Below are 17,468 nucleotides of genomic sequence, written 5' to 3' on the forward strand. Positions count from 1 at the left end.
GAGGATATGAGAGGATATCATCTCCGTGGCATATATGCTGGCATTGTCTGTAATTGTGCCTCATCAGTTTTAGAAGTAACAGATGTGATGTATTATTACTAATGCAGAGCATGTGCAGACCTGGATAACATTATGGGAGAGAATCGATTTAAGTGCTGGATGATTATTATATAGGCCTAGCTGAAAATTGTCGTTATAGTTATAGTTGTCAACACACAGATAAAGCAGTGGTGTGGGATTGTATTGTAGCCCATATACAGTCATTAAAGGGCCAAAACTATGTGAGTTATGTGTGCAAGTCATGTGATTAAACACAAAAATGCATTTTGTGTTTTGCATGTGTGACCTTTACAATACGCCTTGTTTTAACATTCAGTTAGAAAACTGAAACAAAACATTATTTAAATGTCCTTTATTTAGTACATTAAATGAAATACAGTGCATAAGGGAGTCTGTGATACAACATTATGCACTAAACTGTTTGAAAAGTTGTGCTACAATTAAAACAATCAAATAAAGTAGCATTTGAGTTGCTATGCAGTTACTAGGATGTCCTGGATAGTTGCTAGGGCATTATGTGGTGTCTATGCGGTTGTCTTAGAAAACACCACTAATTCGTATCTCATATCAAAGCAGGAAAAAGGCCTAGTGCAGTCTAGAGATGCTCTTATAGAGCTGAACAAACCTGTGGTGTAAGAATCTACTCTCCATTAATTCTGTGGATTCTCTTACAACAGTAAGAGCAATAGAAAAACTCATTTATCAGCAGTCCGAACCCTGAGAACGGCGCTCTTGTGAGTGGATAAAGTTCATTAGAGTAGGTCAGCAGAGGCTTTAATCCTATTTCAAGTGCTTTGATTTCTCATTCCTCTTCGCCAAAGTACCACAGAAGAATTACTGCTTCCTGCGGATAGCGGGGCCGCTGGCACAACCAAGTGGCCCGTAATGAGCGATGGTCATGGCAAAATGATCAAGGCTGGATACAGTGGTGCCATGATGATATCTGAGCACAGAGTGCAGAATTTATAGCAAAATAAGTCTGCTGATTGTAGTTTGAATGTACAGTGTACTAGCAGTAATAATGCACTGATAATCACTGAACCACCCAGAACACCCTAGCAAATATTAAAAAAAAACTCAATTTTGAACAATTTGAACAACCGTTCTTGTCTTAGGACAACTTTGATGAGCTTTTTTGATCCACTTCAAATGTTGACTACTGTATGAACAACAGTACTGGTGATGCTTACTTTAGCAAACACTATTAATGATAATCATGTTTAGGAGGAGAAGCGTTGTTCTTTATATATTTAAGCAGAACAAAATATCACCTGCATGACAACAACATTATTCCAGGTAGCCCAGATCCTTACAGTCATGCCTGGAAAAGACTTTACAAGATACTTTACAAGACAGCAGTGATTTATGAACACAAGCACAATAATGAAAGCAAGTATTGTGACACCAAAAATGATTTAGCAGTTATCATTTTGAGTTGACACTGCAGAACACAGGTTGTGTGCTTTATTGCAGAGGTCAAGAGTGTGGTCAACTGCTCCCTCTAGAGGCAGTACACTAAACAAGAACTTGTTCAGTCGGAGGAAGTTTTAAAAGGCAGTTTGTTCTGTTTCATTATGCCATTACACTGCTTGACTGCCCTTTCCACACATTGATTTTAAAGGGACAGTTCACTCAAAAATTTAAAATGCATTTCTGTTGGTCATGTTGCTTGAAATTTATAAATGAGATTTAATAGTTAGGACAGAAGGAAGATTTAACCACTTCTTCATATAGAAATGAGCAACTTGAATATTTTCTTTGTGTTGCATTAAATGCAAAATATATCTATAAGACGACATATAAAATATAATCCACTGTAAATAATAATAATAATAATAATAATAATAAAGGGGAAAATACTCCTTTCACCCAAAACATTTTAAACTGGGGGTCCATTGAACATATAGGGAAGAACAAAATCATGAAATTTCTATTTAAATGAACATTAAATAAAGATCCAATTATAAGCATTATACTATTGTACACTGAAATATTATATCTTTATTACAATAAAATTTGAATTAAACAATTAAAAAAAAAAATCCTTCAATTAAACCTTTAACTTTTCAGTGTAGAAAACAGTAAATGCACTACATACATTCTCAAAACCAACTCTGCTGATCTGTGGATCTTTGCATCGCCCCAGAGAAACAAGAATGATTTGTCATACACACACACATATATATATATATATTGCAAAGGCCTGAACTCATGCCTAAAACACACACCAAATCAGTCACTCACAGATGTGAATATTTAACCAGTTCATAAATGTCAAGACATATTAAACATTAAATCTCAAATTTACCACATACAGCATTCAGATATACTTAGGTAGTTTTAAGTCACATACATAATATCTTATGAAAACGTGTCTACACTAAACACCAGCAGAGCATCAACACTTTTGGATGGATGGATGGATGGAATGCCTTCTATTCAAATTTGCATTTAGTTTGTATATTTCATATTTGTGCATTTAATTTACATATTTAATAAATTAGATTACGCGGACCAGTGTGAAAAACATTTCACACTTCTTTAAAATTACAATTCAATAAATTCCTCTTCCTGTCATTCCAATTCAACTTCCTGTGGAGTGTGGCCAATTCAAATGGATGAAATGAAAGGCAGCTAATTCTTCAATTCTGAGACTTGTGGAGCAAGGAAGATTAAAGTTAAAAGGTGAACACTTAACACCTTTAAAACTAGCTATTTTGATAAAACCACTCCTGGTTTTGTGGCACACACATGTGAAGGTAACTATTAAACCTCTGACTGACTGGAAGTCCTTCATTTTCAATGATAGCTGGTGATTTGAGTTGAGCAGAATGCCATGTGGAGACTGCCACTGGGAGTGCAGATTCAGAGTACGCATAGAAATGCATACGAAAAACCAGCAGTGCAGAGACTCAGTGACCTCCAGCAATCAGAAGTTGATGCAAATAACTTGCATTGACAAAAAAGACGTAACTGCAGTGTGAACACCAATAAGCCACAGTAAAAGAAGTTAAGAAATAAAAGAAAACTTCAGCTGTCCACCGAGCCCCAGCTCCAGTGTCCAGAGGTTAAAGTGATACAAGGGAAGATGTTATTCTTCAAAATCACTCGCAAGAAATGCAGGCTTGAGATTTCATTTCAGTTCTTTATAGAGGCAGAGGTTGATGTAAAACTCAGCAGCACGGCAGATGAAGCCTCTGTGGAAGAAGGGCAGCCAATGTGACGTGATCTTTGAGCTTCAAAAACAATGAGCAGTCTATTAAATCTTACAAGGGGTTTCTTTTTCTTTGTGCGGTGTTCTTTCATAATTACCCATGTGATCCTGTGCCACAATAAAAAAGTTCTTAGTTGAAAGGGGGAAAATAGGTTTAAAGCAGCCAAGACACACAGCGCCTCGCCTCCAGTGAAGCCGAATGGAGAAAAAAAAGTTTTTTTCAGTGTGTATTAAAAGATGCAATTTGTTTTGACAGGTCTCTGGCATATTATGTGTGGAAATAAATCCAAATTATGTTTTTGGCTCGTCACATCCCTGACTGAGACCAATTCAAAATCATTCACAGTTTAAGGAAAGATGTGTCAGTGATGATTAGCCCCGCCTCCTCTACAGCCATTGGTCACTTTCACATGTCCGTCATTGTCCTCGGTCACACTGGTTTCCCCGTCCTCTTCCTCGTCTTCTTCATTGTCACTTCTCTCATCTTTGGTTAACTATCAAAAAAAAGGAAAAATGTAAAATAATAATTTATAGCGAACAACATCTAACACTTATTTCTAAAACGAATTTGAAAAATAAAATTTGAGTGGTGTTTACCCATGCAAAACTATCCTAGGGTGTTGTGGGTGGTTGCCAGGGTGTTGCCATGTGGTCTGAGTAGTATCTACATGCCACAGTTTAATAAGTAACACTAACTTGTTTCAGAGTCTGGGAGTATAGGACGATAAAGCCCTGTCCCCTACAGATCACAAAAGCGTCTGTGGAACAGCTTGAGAGGAGCGAAAATGACGCAAAAAAAAAAATAAAGTTAAAAGCGCATGGTATGGTTTGTTGGGATAGGACAATATTTGACTGAGATACAACTATTTGAAAATCTGGAATCTGAGGGTGCAATAAATTCGAAAACATTGAGAAAATCGCCTTTAAAGTTGTCCATTTATGTTCGTGATTGTGCTGCATTCACTCACAAAAATAAATGTTTTATACATTTACGGTAGAAAATGTAGGCTACAAAATATCTTCATGGAACATGATCTTTACTTAATATCCTAATGATTTTTGGCAGAAAAGAAAAATCCATAACTTTGACCCAAACGATGTATTGTTGGCTATTGCCACAAATATACCCGTGCTACTTGTGACTGGTTTTGTGATCCAGGGCCACATATGTGAGCATAAGGATGTCAAAATCAACATGGAACCTGACTGGAAGCCAGTGCAAGGACTGTTGCATAAGTTTATTGATCCTTAGCTTAAAAAATATTTGAAAATCAAACAATAAGCAAGCTGATCTTTGAACTTCCTGTACTTTGCAAAAACCAAAATGAAAACCACAACATCTGAAATCTGAAAATACAGCCGGTCTTGAAACATTAACCTAACGAGCTATTTGTAGAAACCAGACGAGCAAGTACACAATCCATCATCCATAGTAAATGAATCCGAACAGTCTGATGTGCACTAAATCACGAATAATTACAGTAGGTCCCTTCGAGCAACAGGCTGCAGGTACACAGAGCAGAGAAGCGATTGAATCTGGCATCCTTCATCCGCTCTGCATTTGCGAGAGATCATGTACGCTGCCAGTGCAATCACTCTCAAATTATGACTCACCTTTTTCAATAGACTGAGCTGGAGTGAAAACAATGGAGCACTAAACACAGGCTGGCAGGGCTTATTTTAATCAGAACGCGAGTGTAATGGGAAATAACAGAACAACAGCGCAGACCTGGATAACTCAGTCACTGTTACAAGCTTTTGTCATCATTTGTGTTTGGAGTATACTGTAATTCATGCAGAATGACTTTGCCTGTAACTGCCAATAAATGCATAAGCCTTTGCTTCACATTAATTAAGGCAGTGTTTCCTAAAGGATCCAATAGGGAGCACTGGCCCAAAATTACTTGTTTTATACACATACAAGAACCGATGACATGCTGTGACTACAAAATGCAGGAATTTCTTCCTCTGAGATGGAATTGAGACTAAAAACTCATCTGTTGTTAAGTATAACACTATCACGGTGTTTGTTATATTTCACAATAGGAATACTAGCGTGTATAATATACGCTACATGGATTTAATATCACTGATTTTTGTAAAAAAATATAGTGTGAATTGGTTGTAAAATGCGGTTGTCACTCTCATAGATTACCAAACTGACAAACTGGAGACAACCATATCTAACAGCAGTGTTAACCTCTATTGGTGCTCACCCAGCACTTTAAACAATTAAACGCAGCATAAGTACAATTGTGTTCCTGGGCTGTACCAACCAACACTGGTATAACCAGCATTATGGGATTGTAACTAGACCAGTAAATCCAGAAATTATGCAATAATAAATCACAATAGGACATTTAAGTTGGACAATAAATGAAAACCGTGTCATAGCTGAAACTGTACCAGCTCACAAGACAACAGATAACTTTTCTTAAAAATAGCTTTAGTCAGGAACTCGTAAAATAAAACAAGTCCGTCCACATGCAGGTCAGAACATCCAGAAATGTCTGACTGCATATATGCCAGTTTTATGACCTGTTAAAAGTCATAAGGTCTCAGTTCTGTCAGTTGAGATGATTGACAACTAGCCGAGGGTGGTGAGGTAAGAGTGTTAATGGTTTTTGTTAGTGACACATGGCCTACGGGCTGCATAGATGCACCTCATTACTTGTTTTACTACTATTTTTGAGCCATTCAGATCTGCTGCGCCTGGAACCATTTTATAAATGGTTTTATAATGTATTCAGGGCTTTTCACGCAACACTTAACCCCAGGTTAATGTCTATTTAACCCTGGGTAAAGCAACATTTCTCACTTGTAATTTTGAAAGGGGTTAGTGATACTTTTAACCCTGGGTTATAAAGATCTGCAACAAACTGCAGTGCCAAAGGTATAAAGTGCTAAAATGTTATGGCGAGTTGTTTAGCAACAGACAATTATCATAATCTGCCTCAATAAATATTCATGCGCTTTGTACAATCAGAGAAACTTTCACATGCTGTTTTGTATTAAACATGTTGAAAAGTGATGCATACTGTAAGTTCATCAGCATTTAAATTTAAATGTTTCTGAAGACCCAAGACAGGTTCATGTCTCAACATTTACAGATTCACAAGCAAATATAAACACAAATCACATGCAGTAGCTTATTTGTCAAATCAATGTTATTAATGTTATTTGGATCCCTGTAAAACCAGGGTTTACAAATGTACAGTGAGAAATCTCTAAATATGTCTATCCAAAATGAATTACCAAATATTGTATAAGTATACTTACCAAGTATACTTTAATATGAATGATGTGAGAAATGGAACAAATCTATATTACATGAGCATGAATTTAAACAAATAAAACCTTCCCAAATGTAAATGTAGATCAACTTACACTTCCGAAAAGGAACATCTTCACCATACGTAGAATCAGATATGCCCAGAATGTGTGGAGCATCAACAGGACGACAAGCATGAAGTTAAAAAAGTAGTATCCAAAGAATGGTGGGTAATAGTCAAGCGGGTAAACCCATGTGCAGTGAATGATCCTGGTATAAAAATACACGAGACAACAGAGATTTTTACAACTTTTCGTAATATATGTTATGTAAACTACAACTGAGACTCTTTATAAGAACTTAAAGATGTAAATAGTCACACACAAAATTCTCACCAAAATGGAAAGATTATGAGTCGTGTGACTATGAAGATAGCAGCAAATACCACAAAGATGCTGTTGCACGTTTTTTCCCATTTGGCATAGTTGAAGATCTTAGCGGACTGCAGAGAAATAACACACACACACACAAAAAAAAGATTTATCCATGCACAAAATAACTTCCCCTCCCTCTTGCAGCGACATCTCTTCTCTTCTCTTCTCTGATGATGCGTTTACTGGTGTGAGGGCGGGACAACCTGTCACTCACAGGAGATCAACCAATAGCAAACCACAACTATCCAATCAATTCCCCATGAACAAAATCAAGTCACACCATAGATTTTTTTCATGTTCCAGAAGCTGTCTCATTCAGATATACGTCACAGAGAAGAAAAGACTATACTGACTATACTAATACTGACATTTATAAACATTCTTAAAGACCCCATTCTAGAGGTAAAACACTAATAAAAAGGTAAAGTGACAAAAGCCTTAAAAAAAAAAAAGAAGAAGATTGATCAAATAAAATAAGATTGGTCATATTAACCTCCAAAAGAATGTCTGAAGAATCGTGAATGAGCATGACCAGGGTCCCGACCCGGATGTAGTTTCCACACCAGGAGAAAGCCAAGAGTGTCAGTGTGGCCCAATGATGGATGATCTGTTCTTTAAAGTCCTAAAATATAGATATGCATTTACAAAAAAAAGTGTTCAAAGTAATTCTCTGTGACAGTGAAAAAAGTAGATGTGCTGTTAGATGAGATCTGTATCTGAAATAAAAACAACAACAAATCAATCTAGCTTTAAATAATAGATTACAATAGCTTTTATTGTGTATCTTTCAGATCAGATGTTTATTCCAGGTCATGTGATAAATGGTTAGGCTCAGAACAACACATAGTTTAAAGTTTAATTTGAAAGATTTCAAGTAGTTAAAATGTAAGGGTATAATTATGCAGAATAAGACCACATGATACTGACCTTTCGTTTGACATCGAATGTTATTCTGAGCACTAGCGACAAATAGAAGCTCATCTCCACAATATAATACCAATACTGTGACTCCAGCATGGACTGCAAAAGCGAAAAACAACAATAAGCTCTCAGAGAAATGCACAATAACAAGGTATAACCCACTGTTACATTTACGACGGAAAAAGTAAAAGACTCTTTTGATTGATCAGAGATATAATTCAATGTGAAATTGATGTAATTCATTCATTGTGCTTTGAAGAGGGCACTTTTTTGAGCGATTATTCTAGGAAACTCAATGTTTTGAGTGCCAATCTGGATGACATCACTGTTCTTTTGATTACAACCTGGAACTCCGATAACAAGTGAATGGTTCCAAAAAACTCTTCAGCTGGGCCAACAAAAAAAACATCTTTCTTCTAAATATGGCCATGTTTGATTTGGAACTAGCGTGAGCATTATTATCTGCCTTTTTTATTAGCCATGCCGTAAATTTGAGCATTGCGTGAACTGAACACTTTATCGGGGCCGGGTCAAAGTGAGCAAAATCTCGTCTGCTCTTATTAGTGCAGTAATATGAGCAATAAAATATTCCTTGGAGCAAATACAAGCAAATTAAAGATCTGAAGTCTGGAACATACCTGTTTGGGATAACCATTCCATACCTCCCGCAAATTATAAAACCAGGGTTTCTGTGAGAAATAGAAGAATCAGTAAAAATACTGAATTAATAAATTAATGCCTCTAAACAAACTTTAAACTCAAAACTTTACTTTCTGACGTGACAAATTAGCTTTTTATCCATTTATTAATGACTGTTTCTAGAGCTGCAATGTGATCTAAAACGTGTTCTAAAACAGCGTTTTAAGGCATTATAGGCACAATCCCAACACAAAAACTGTTCCAAACGCAATCACTTTCGGAAATCTGATAATGCAGTGGTTTTCAACCAGGGGGCTAAGATGACTTAAAATGATTTAAAATAAGATTACAGTTAAATAAGATTAACTTTAAAATGAGCTAAATAATAAATATCAAGATATTTCTTATTTTAAATTGCCCTCTCAACAACTGTGAGGAAATGTGAGGAAGCCATGAGCATTTTTATGATGAAATAATTTGTCAGGTAGAAAGTGAGTAAAAATATATATTTTTTAAATCCTTATCCTCATTCCTTTAAGGTGACATTATGACAAATCCACTACTCTCGTCTCATCTGAGGCTGGGACTCCAAGTAGGTTGGAGTTAATTACAGATTTCTTACTTCAGGTATGCAATTTTAAAGGAAAACCATAAGAAAAGGATACACTTACATCATACAGGGCTATGATTCCACCAATGAACGCCCCCAGATAAAACACCAATCGCCAACTATAGAGACAACCCAACAGAGAGGAACACTCAGATCAAAACCACTAATCAACAATAGTCTGGCAGTGGAAGCACACAGCAACAAGTCAGCAACCACTTGGGTTTTGGGCCTTAGACTCAATGACCACTGCAGTGCATTGTGGGCATTAAATATGGAACAGTTTTTAGTAGGTAACACTTTACAATAAGGTTTCATTTGTTAACATTAGTTACCTATGGCCTGGTTTTACAGACAGGGTTTAGATTAAGCCAGGATTAGGCCTTAGTTAAATTAAGACATTTAAGTAGCTTTTATAAGCATGCATTGTTTAAGGATTAACAATACTTCTATAGCATTTATTAATCAATGTTAATCTTAACATTTAATAGACCTACTACGTTTTAAGATCAAAAGATGTATTTGTTAAAAAAATTTAACTAACATTAACAAAGGTTAATACATGTTGTAAAAGTATATAAAACAGCTAAAGGTGCATCTTTTTCGTCAACACTTGTCCCATTAACACTAACACTTACTATTCTCTTCTGTATATGTATTTATTTTTTATGCATTTTAAAAAAAAGTTGCCCAACTGTTGATTTTTTCTATTGTTCTCCTCATTTGTAAGTCACTTTGGATAAAAGCATCTGCTAAATGATTAAATGCATATGTAATTTTAGCTAAAGCTAACAAATGAGACCTTATTGTAAAGTGTTACTGTTGTATAAAATAAAAACAATTGTATAAATTAATTTTGCAATCATTTATTTGGATTATTGTGACTTACTCAGATGAGTTTTTGGTGATTTCTTGATGAAAACAAATTATAAATAAAATGATATACCAGAAAATTATATATAAAATAAAATAATTTTATTTTTGAATCCTACTTCCTGTGTTTACGTAATTTGTGCATCTATTTCTTATTTTAATTCACCCTCTCAACAACTGCTTGTTCCCTTTTGAAGAACCAGGGTTCCTTCATTCTTTATGAAGCCTAATTTATAAAGTGTTTATATATCTGAAAAAGTCAATTAATTAAAAAAACATGGACATTTTAATGTCTAAAATATTTGGTCAGATAGAAATTGAGTAAAAATATTTTTTTCTAAATCCTCATCATTTTTTTTAAAAAGCCTTGCATTCAAGGTTTACAGTATATTTTAACATGTTATGCATTCCCTGAGTACCAAACTTATGTCCTTGCCATTTCTAGTGCAATGTTTGAAGACTGCTAGAACACTATTTTATCGTCAGCATACGACAATATTTGACAACAGAATGCAGCATTTGACCAATCACAATCAAGTATTCCAGACAGCTATGTGGTAAGTCAAATGAGTTTATGTGTATTTCATACCTGGCCTCTCTGAATTTTTTCAGAACACTAGGACGGTCCTGGTTTCGTCTCCTCCTGAACCAGCGCTCCACTTGTCTACTTGACCAGCTGCATTTTTTACACAGACCATCTATATCTGCCTGATAAAAGATGGAAGAGATCAGTGTTACAAGTCATTAAATACGGCAACCATCTCCTGCAGAAAAGTGCAATTTTGATTATGAAAAGTGGTGTAATAATTATGGCTTTATTTGACCAAATCTTACAACAACAAAAAAACTCCTCAGTTTTGCCATATTTACATAAACACTTGAAAAATAATACATTTTAAGGGTGTATAATTACATAATCATTCAAAGAAATAAAAAAAATAAAATTAAAATAAAATTAAAAAAAATCAAACACATCCAGTCAGACTATTACATGAAGGCATTGCATCAATTTCTGAAGGAGCCAAAACTGCTTCATTAGATGACGAACCTCAAGAACTTGGTCTGGGTTGAGTGTTTAATCTAATAATTCATTTTTTTAAAATAATAAAACAATTAAATCTAAATATTAAATATTGTAAAATTTAATTTGTTTAGGTATATGGGTAAAAAGAAAATAAATTAAAAAAATGGAAAACTAAATAAAACCTAAATATAAATCACGTGATCTGGATGGAACTGAGTTCAATTCAAGTTTCCAAAAAAGCTTTAGAGAATCTTGCCTTAAATGATGTCTTAAACAGTGATGCTCCCCCGTGATCAAGCCACAAGCCACTTTAAATCTGATGAGGATCTGAAGTTCAAAATGATATGTTGTTACGTGAGAGGAGAAGACGTTACCTGTCTTGGGTTTTTTGATTTTGTATTGAAATAATGTTCAAGAACAGCATTGTGCTCCACTTTGTATCCGGTCTTCTCTGAAACGCCAAACGAAGCTGCAAACGGTGTTGCTATTAACCTAAACAGACAGACATTAGTAGAATTAAACCATTGACATTTTTTTTTACATCCTTCATTTGAATCATATTCAAAACTTAAGGAATCAATGCAAAACGATAGTTAAGCTGTTTTCAAAATAGTGTAGCCTTTCTAGTAAAAAGCTACTTTTTATTTGCAGACGAAACTCTACCCTGACAAAAAGATCAAGCTAGGTTATGCTGATCTCAAAGCCTGACCAGTTGAAAAGTGGCTAAATCACTCTGAAACCATCCAATACCAGCTTGACCAGACTGAGAGATGAGAAAATTAGGCCGGTTTAAGCATTTGTTGTGCATGGTTTTGTTTTTTGTTTTTTTGAGAAGGCTGCATAGCTGTTTAAGGTCTTTTTCATAGTTAAATATTTTGTTAAATATTTAGTTCAGATTTAGTGTAGGTAATTCTGTGGGTGCATCTCAATCGGCTCCTTAGTTTAGTAGTTTAGTTTTAGTTTAGTTGGACATTTTAAGGCCTGTCTCAATCGCAGAATCCTTTCAGAGCACTGAAACGTTCGCTCCCTAAAAAGTCCCACAATGCACCGTGAAAACCAGCAAGCATCGATGCTCGCTGTTTCCTTACTGGAAAATCTGAAGCGTGAAAAAAATCACATGGGTTTTTTTTTTTTTTTTTTACAAAAAACATTAATTATATTTTGCCATAAACATGCATCGCTAGACAGGTAATTTACCTAATTTAGCTAACTTTTAAAATAAATGTACGGATGAAATGTTGCAGCGATATGTAACAATCAAAGATGTATTTATCATCATATACTTTTAAATAACATTCAAATGAATATCAGAAAGATATCTGTGCTGCTGTAAATCATAAATACCAGTAGTGGCGTTGTCACCGGGAGGGGAGCTAGTGAGCTGATTGAGATGCACCCTGTATCTCGTATTTAGTTTATTAAGCAAAAACCCTAATTTCTCATGGTCACAAACACACATATGTCAATACAGTTGGTTATTTTTTGTCAGCAGCTTAGCTTATAATGTAGCTATACTTCAAAAGGGTAGCTTTACTTTAAAATGAGCTTTTAAGCTTTAAAAAGTTTTCTAACATGATCATGTCTGTTGCAAAAATTGATCATTTAACAATTTATTTTAAACTGTACTGTAAATCCTGGGTTAACATTCTTTTTTGCATATTTACAAGGTTAATAACATTGATTGACAGCCTAACAAAGGTGCCTCGAAAGTGTGGCGAAACACATCAAGCAGGTTATACGAGGACTTTATTGTGGCGTGATGTGATTTTATTGCCACCTCAACCCAAATCATTTTGTAAGAAATTGAAATTAATTAGCATTATTGGCACAAATATTTTAGATGAAACTGTAAAACTTTAGTTGATCCATTTTTGGACTAAATGTCTTCTATTATACTTGTTATGATTAGCTATTTATCAGCAAGGGCAATTAATTGGCTGATTTTTGGAAAATGATCAGACAACAGTGGCCAGTTTCATAAACTTGGCTTCTATGTTAAGACTGTGTGTCTTAAGAGCTAGTCTGACCATCTAGCAGTTTGTTAAGGAGTAGTTTTACTTTTAGGATTCAAATTGGGCCAGCCTAGTTTTTTTATGTGACTGTAAAAATAAAAATGTTATAACCAATGTTAAAGAAAAGAAATTACATGACTAACTTGTAGTTCTAGTCTAAGCGGTTTATGCAACCGGGCAGAGATGTGGTATTTAAAATGTTTGATGATAAAGATAGTATACATATACAGTACTATTAAAAAATGTGGGGCAGTAAGATTTTTTTAAAAGAAATTAATACTTTTATTCAGCATGAACACATTAAATTGATCAACATTGACAGTAAAACAAATGTAGATAATGTTTTTTGTGTTACATTATGTGTGTAGCGTCTGGACCAATCAGACACACACAAATTATTCATTTATTTAATGAATAATCCAGCAAACTCACTCTCCCAACAAAGGCCTGTGAAACTACCCCCAAAAACTAACATCCCAAATGAAGCTAACACACTGAGGCTGATAAGAGTATTACGACCCAAAGGAATTTCCAGAGAGCTGCGACTCTCACTTAAACTCTTGCAGAGGAGGAGAAATAAACCCTGTAATCCTATATATTCTATATATAACCACTTGAGAAATGTGTAAACATGTATCTAATTTTCCCATCTCATGATTTTCCTTTTACGTGGTGTGGCTTTTGTATTCTTGTAAACTCTATTGGGTTAATGTTTCAGACTTATTATGCATATTATGATTAACCAAAATCATATGTGTGGCATGTTTGGTCTCTAAAAAATCCAATCTTCGCCTCCGATTGGTTCATTTACATTACATTTTGCTAACTTTGTGACGCATTAGTATTAGAAGCATCTTAAAGATTCTTGTGTTAAACATCCAATCAGATTACATGGTCAAAGACAATGGTCGTAAAAGAATTTCCCTCCAAAGGAAAATCCTCTCATTGGCTCTTGCACCTCCAGAAGGTGTTACTTCTTCACACTTTAAAAACCCAAGATCAGCTTTTAGCTATCTCTAAACTGATGGTTTGCTCAAGGCTGTTGATCTGCTGAATTTCAAACAATGCTATAACTTCTTGCTTTCCTGTATTCTGCTTCAGCTCTCTTTCCCTTGGTAAACTGTATGCATGTATGTGTGTGTATGTTAGAGTAGTTTAAGTGTTTAGACTAGTTAATAAAATCTTGTTCATGTCACACATAAAGTTGTCCGTGTCTCAAGCTCATAACTGGAGTCACTAATCATTTAGATCTTGGTTACTGCTCTTAGTAGTACTGTAAATTAAGAAAGACATTTCCCATGCCCCGGATATGTACATTTCTTAGAGTTAATAAACAATTAATCCTGAGTGTTCACAGGACAAACAGGTTAATTGATTGTAATATTAATTTACGACATTAAGTTAATTATATTAACTGATCCAAATATTCATAATCAATTATAACCAGTTATTACTGATAATTAATATTTCATAGAGCTAATTTGCTACAATGTGTATTGAGTTGGCCCACTTGATTTTTTGTGCTTATGATTTCAAGGTAAGGAAAAATAGTGAGCATCGATGCTTCCTGGTTTTCACAGTGGATTGTGGGACTTTTTAGGGAGCGAACGTTTCAGTGCACTAAAAGGATTCTGCGATTGAGACAGCCCTAAAATGGCCGACTTCCTGATCAGTGACCTGATTACTAAACTAAGGAGCTGATTTAAGATGCACCCATGAAAAAGACCTAAAGCAGCCATGCAGCCTTCTCAAAAAAAAAAAAAAAAAAAACATTTAAAAATGCTTAAACCAGGCTAGTTTTCTCATCTACCAGTCTGGTCAGGCTGGTATATTGAATGGTTTTCAAAATGGATCATTTACAAATTCTCGCGCTGGCCGTTGAAATATATACCCTGAGTGATCGATCATATTTTAACTTCCTGCAACATAATCACAGAAATTCCACAACCAACTCACCTTTCAAACAAGTATCTGACTAGCAGGAAGACTAAAGCATACGGCACAATGACGTAGAGGTGGGAAAGTTTGGCATAGACGAACCCTTCCTCATCTTTGAGATCGGCCCACGTGAGGTTCCCCGGCAGCCACAACCGGTCCCACCACAACCACTCACCAATCATGACCACGATCTGTTAACACAGCAGATGACAAGCACAGTTAGACAAGACTGCACGCATCACATTTTACAAAAATAAGTGTTTTCAGCCAACACTCTGAATACTGTATTCATTCGAGGAGAAAGTGTGAGTGTATTCAACATGAAAACAAAATTGACACCATTTACACTCTTAATACATATTCCATCCTGGACTTAAGGTTCATGATGCATCAGTGCACACATTATTCTAAAGAAGAGAAGTTTCATAATGTTTTATCCTGTTTATTATTTTTATTATTATTATTATTATTATTATTGATACGATACCTACATATTAGTACATAATTTAATACATTTAATAGTAGCATACATCCATCCATACAGCATAAAAGTATATGGTACACTCATAAATATATAATTGTAGAACCTTACAAAAAAATGGATTTTTCTATTATATTCTAAAGAGAGATGAGAGAAGATTTGGGAAATGAAATAGGAGATTTTGGAGGTTCGAACTTTAATTAAGGACATATTAGATTTAGCATCTATAGACACATAAGCAGTCGTGATGAAATCAGGCTTATTCAGCACTGTGTATTTATACCATACATACATACATACATACACACACACACACACACACACACACACACACATAACAGTACTTGTCCTGCATCCATTTACACCTACAACAAACGTGCTATGGAAGCAGAATCTTGATAATACCACACAATAAAATGTCAATTATCAAAACACTTTCATGAAACTATCATTGTTAAAATGGTTGAGATTCTGTAGCTCTAATTGTATATATGTATATATAACTGTGCGGATGTGTTCAATTTGTTGACAGTAAAACAGCTCTGCTGCTACTGAAAACAGTATTTAATAGGGCCGATGCTAACCCAAGGCAAAACCACATGCTTATGTACCAACACACACCTGAGACGCCATGCACCTGAACGGGCAATACAAGTAGGGCTGGTGTGAACCAACATGTTATTGTGCTGATTTAAAGTTCAAATCTATTTAGTGAATTACATCATGTGTAACGTCAACTCACACCCAAGCTATACAGTCTAATTATTAGTAGTGATAAACAAATACATTCATCAAAGAATCAATTGGGTGTAACTGTTTCCACAAAAATATGAAGCAGCACAACTTTTTTCAACATTGATGATGATAATAAAAAATAATAAATGTTTCTTGAGCAGCAAATCAGCATATTGGAATGATTTCTGAAGGATCATGTGACAATGAAGACTGGAGTAATGATGCTGAAAATTCAACTTTGATCACAGAAATCAATTACATTTTTACATGTATTACAATAGAAAAAGGTTATTTGAAATTGCAATAATATTTCACAATTTAATTATTAAATAAATGCAGCCTTGGTGATCACAATCTTTCAAAAACATCAAAAAAATCTTACCAACCCAAACTATTGAACTAGCCTAATGGCTAACTAATAACTAATGGCTGACCTTTGAAGTCTGATGATCTTTTAATGTATCTGCTCATTCCTTTAACCATAATATAGCCTAACATTTTGGCTTTGATCAGGCAATATTAACAGCACACAATGGCAGTTTATCTCCATGACTGTACTATGACCAAAGAGAATGACCAGAACACCATGTCAACTGAACATAACAAAGAGCTCAGAGTCTGTTTGAACAAGACGCTGAGTAAACAAAGCTGCCTCCTCATGTACAGATCACACAGAATTATTATCATCCTTCCCTTCAAACCCCAATACTGCCACACACAACTCTAAAAATTATCTACACTATCAAGTTATCTTCTTTGTTAACCATTTCTGATAACAAGAAACTAGGATAGATGAACTGAATAGTTAAAATTCAAGAACTGATTAACTTAAGCACATTAAAAAATGTCAAACTTTAGCATTACAGTACAACCCAGCTTATAATGCAGAATTTTTCAACTGTAAAACACATTTCAACAAATACAACAAAAAAACCTGGGTTAAACATGATTTTCCATTGACTTAAAACCCAAAAAACTCTTGAACAGGCAGGTTTCCACAAGCTCTACTTCATTGGAGACACTTTCCAAACATCTTTCATAAAAGTCTTCTTATTTTCAACATTCTTCTTGTTTAAAACTCAAAATCAAAAAGTTTTTCAAAGGTCAAGAAAAAGCAAACACTTACCTCTGCTTCCTGTTAGCGGTTCAGTGCAGCGTTCAGGTAAACGTCTGATCTCACTCCGCTCGCTCTGCGTCACTGATGACTGTGGGAAAGTGAGTAACATGACAGCACCGCTGCTCTCGAGATCCACGGGAAT

The 17,468-nt window shown here is 35.0% G+C and overlaps 1 protein-coding gene across 1 annotated transcript; it reads right to left on the reverse strand.

The window, feature by feature from the left end:
- Positions 1-2,034: 2,034 nt before the first annotated feature.
- Positions 2,035-17,468, reverse strand: cers3a (ceramide synthase 3a). Its single transcript, XM_084107921.1, has 11 exons — positions 17,336-17,468; positions 15,012-15,184; positions 11,418-11,535; positions 10,609-10,727; positions 9,211-9,268; positions 8,539-8,589; positions 7,907-7,999; positions 7,473-7,601; positions 6,941-7,047; positions 6,662-6,815; positions 2,035-3,768 (listed from the first exon to the last, which is right to left on the reverse strand). The coding sequence occupies exons 2-11, from the start codon at positions 15,173-15,175 to the stop codon at positions 3,637-3,639; spliced, it is 1,125 nt and encodes a 374-aa protein (XP_083964047.1). The 5' UTR covers positions 15,176-15,184; positions 17,336-17,468; the 3' UTR covers positions 2,035-3,636.

Source organism: Abramis brama (assembly GCF_963993115.1).
Source record: "Abramis brama genome assembly, chromosome: 3".
Taxonomy (NCBI): Eukaryota; Metazoa; Chordata; class Actinopteri; order Cypriniformes; family Leuciscidae; genus Abramis; species Abramis brama.

Excerpts from the sequence above, each read along its gene's own strand:
- cers3a (XM_084107921.1), bottom strand. The coding sequence starts at position 15,175 with ATGATTGGTGAGTGGTTGTGGTGGGACCGGTTGTGGCTGCCGGGGAAC. Across the intron at positions 9,269-10,608 it reads AAAAAATTCAGAGAGGCCAG|TTGGCGATTGGTGTTTTATC; the intron begins GTATGAAATACA and ends TTGTCTCTATAG. Across the intron at positions 8,000-8,538 it reads GGAATGGTTATCCCAAACAG|TCCATGCTGGAGTCACAGTA; the intron begins GTATGTTCCAGA and ends TCGCTTTTGCAG.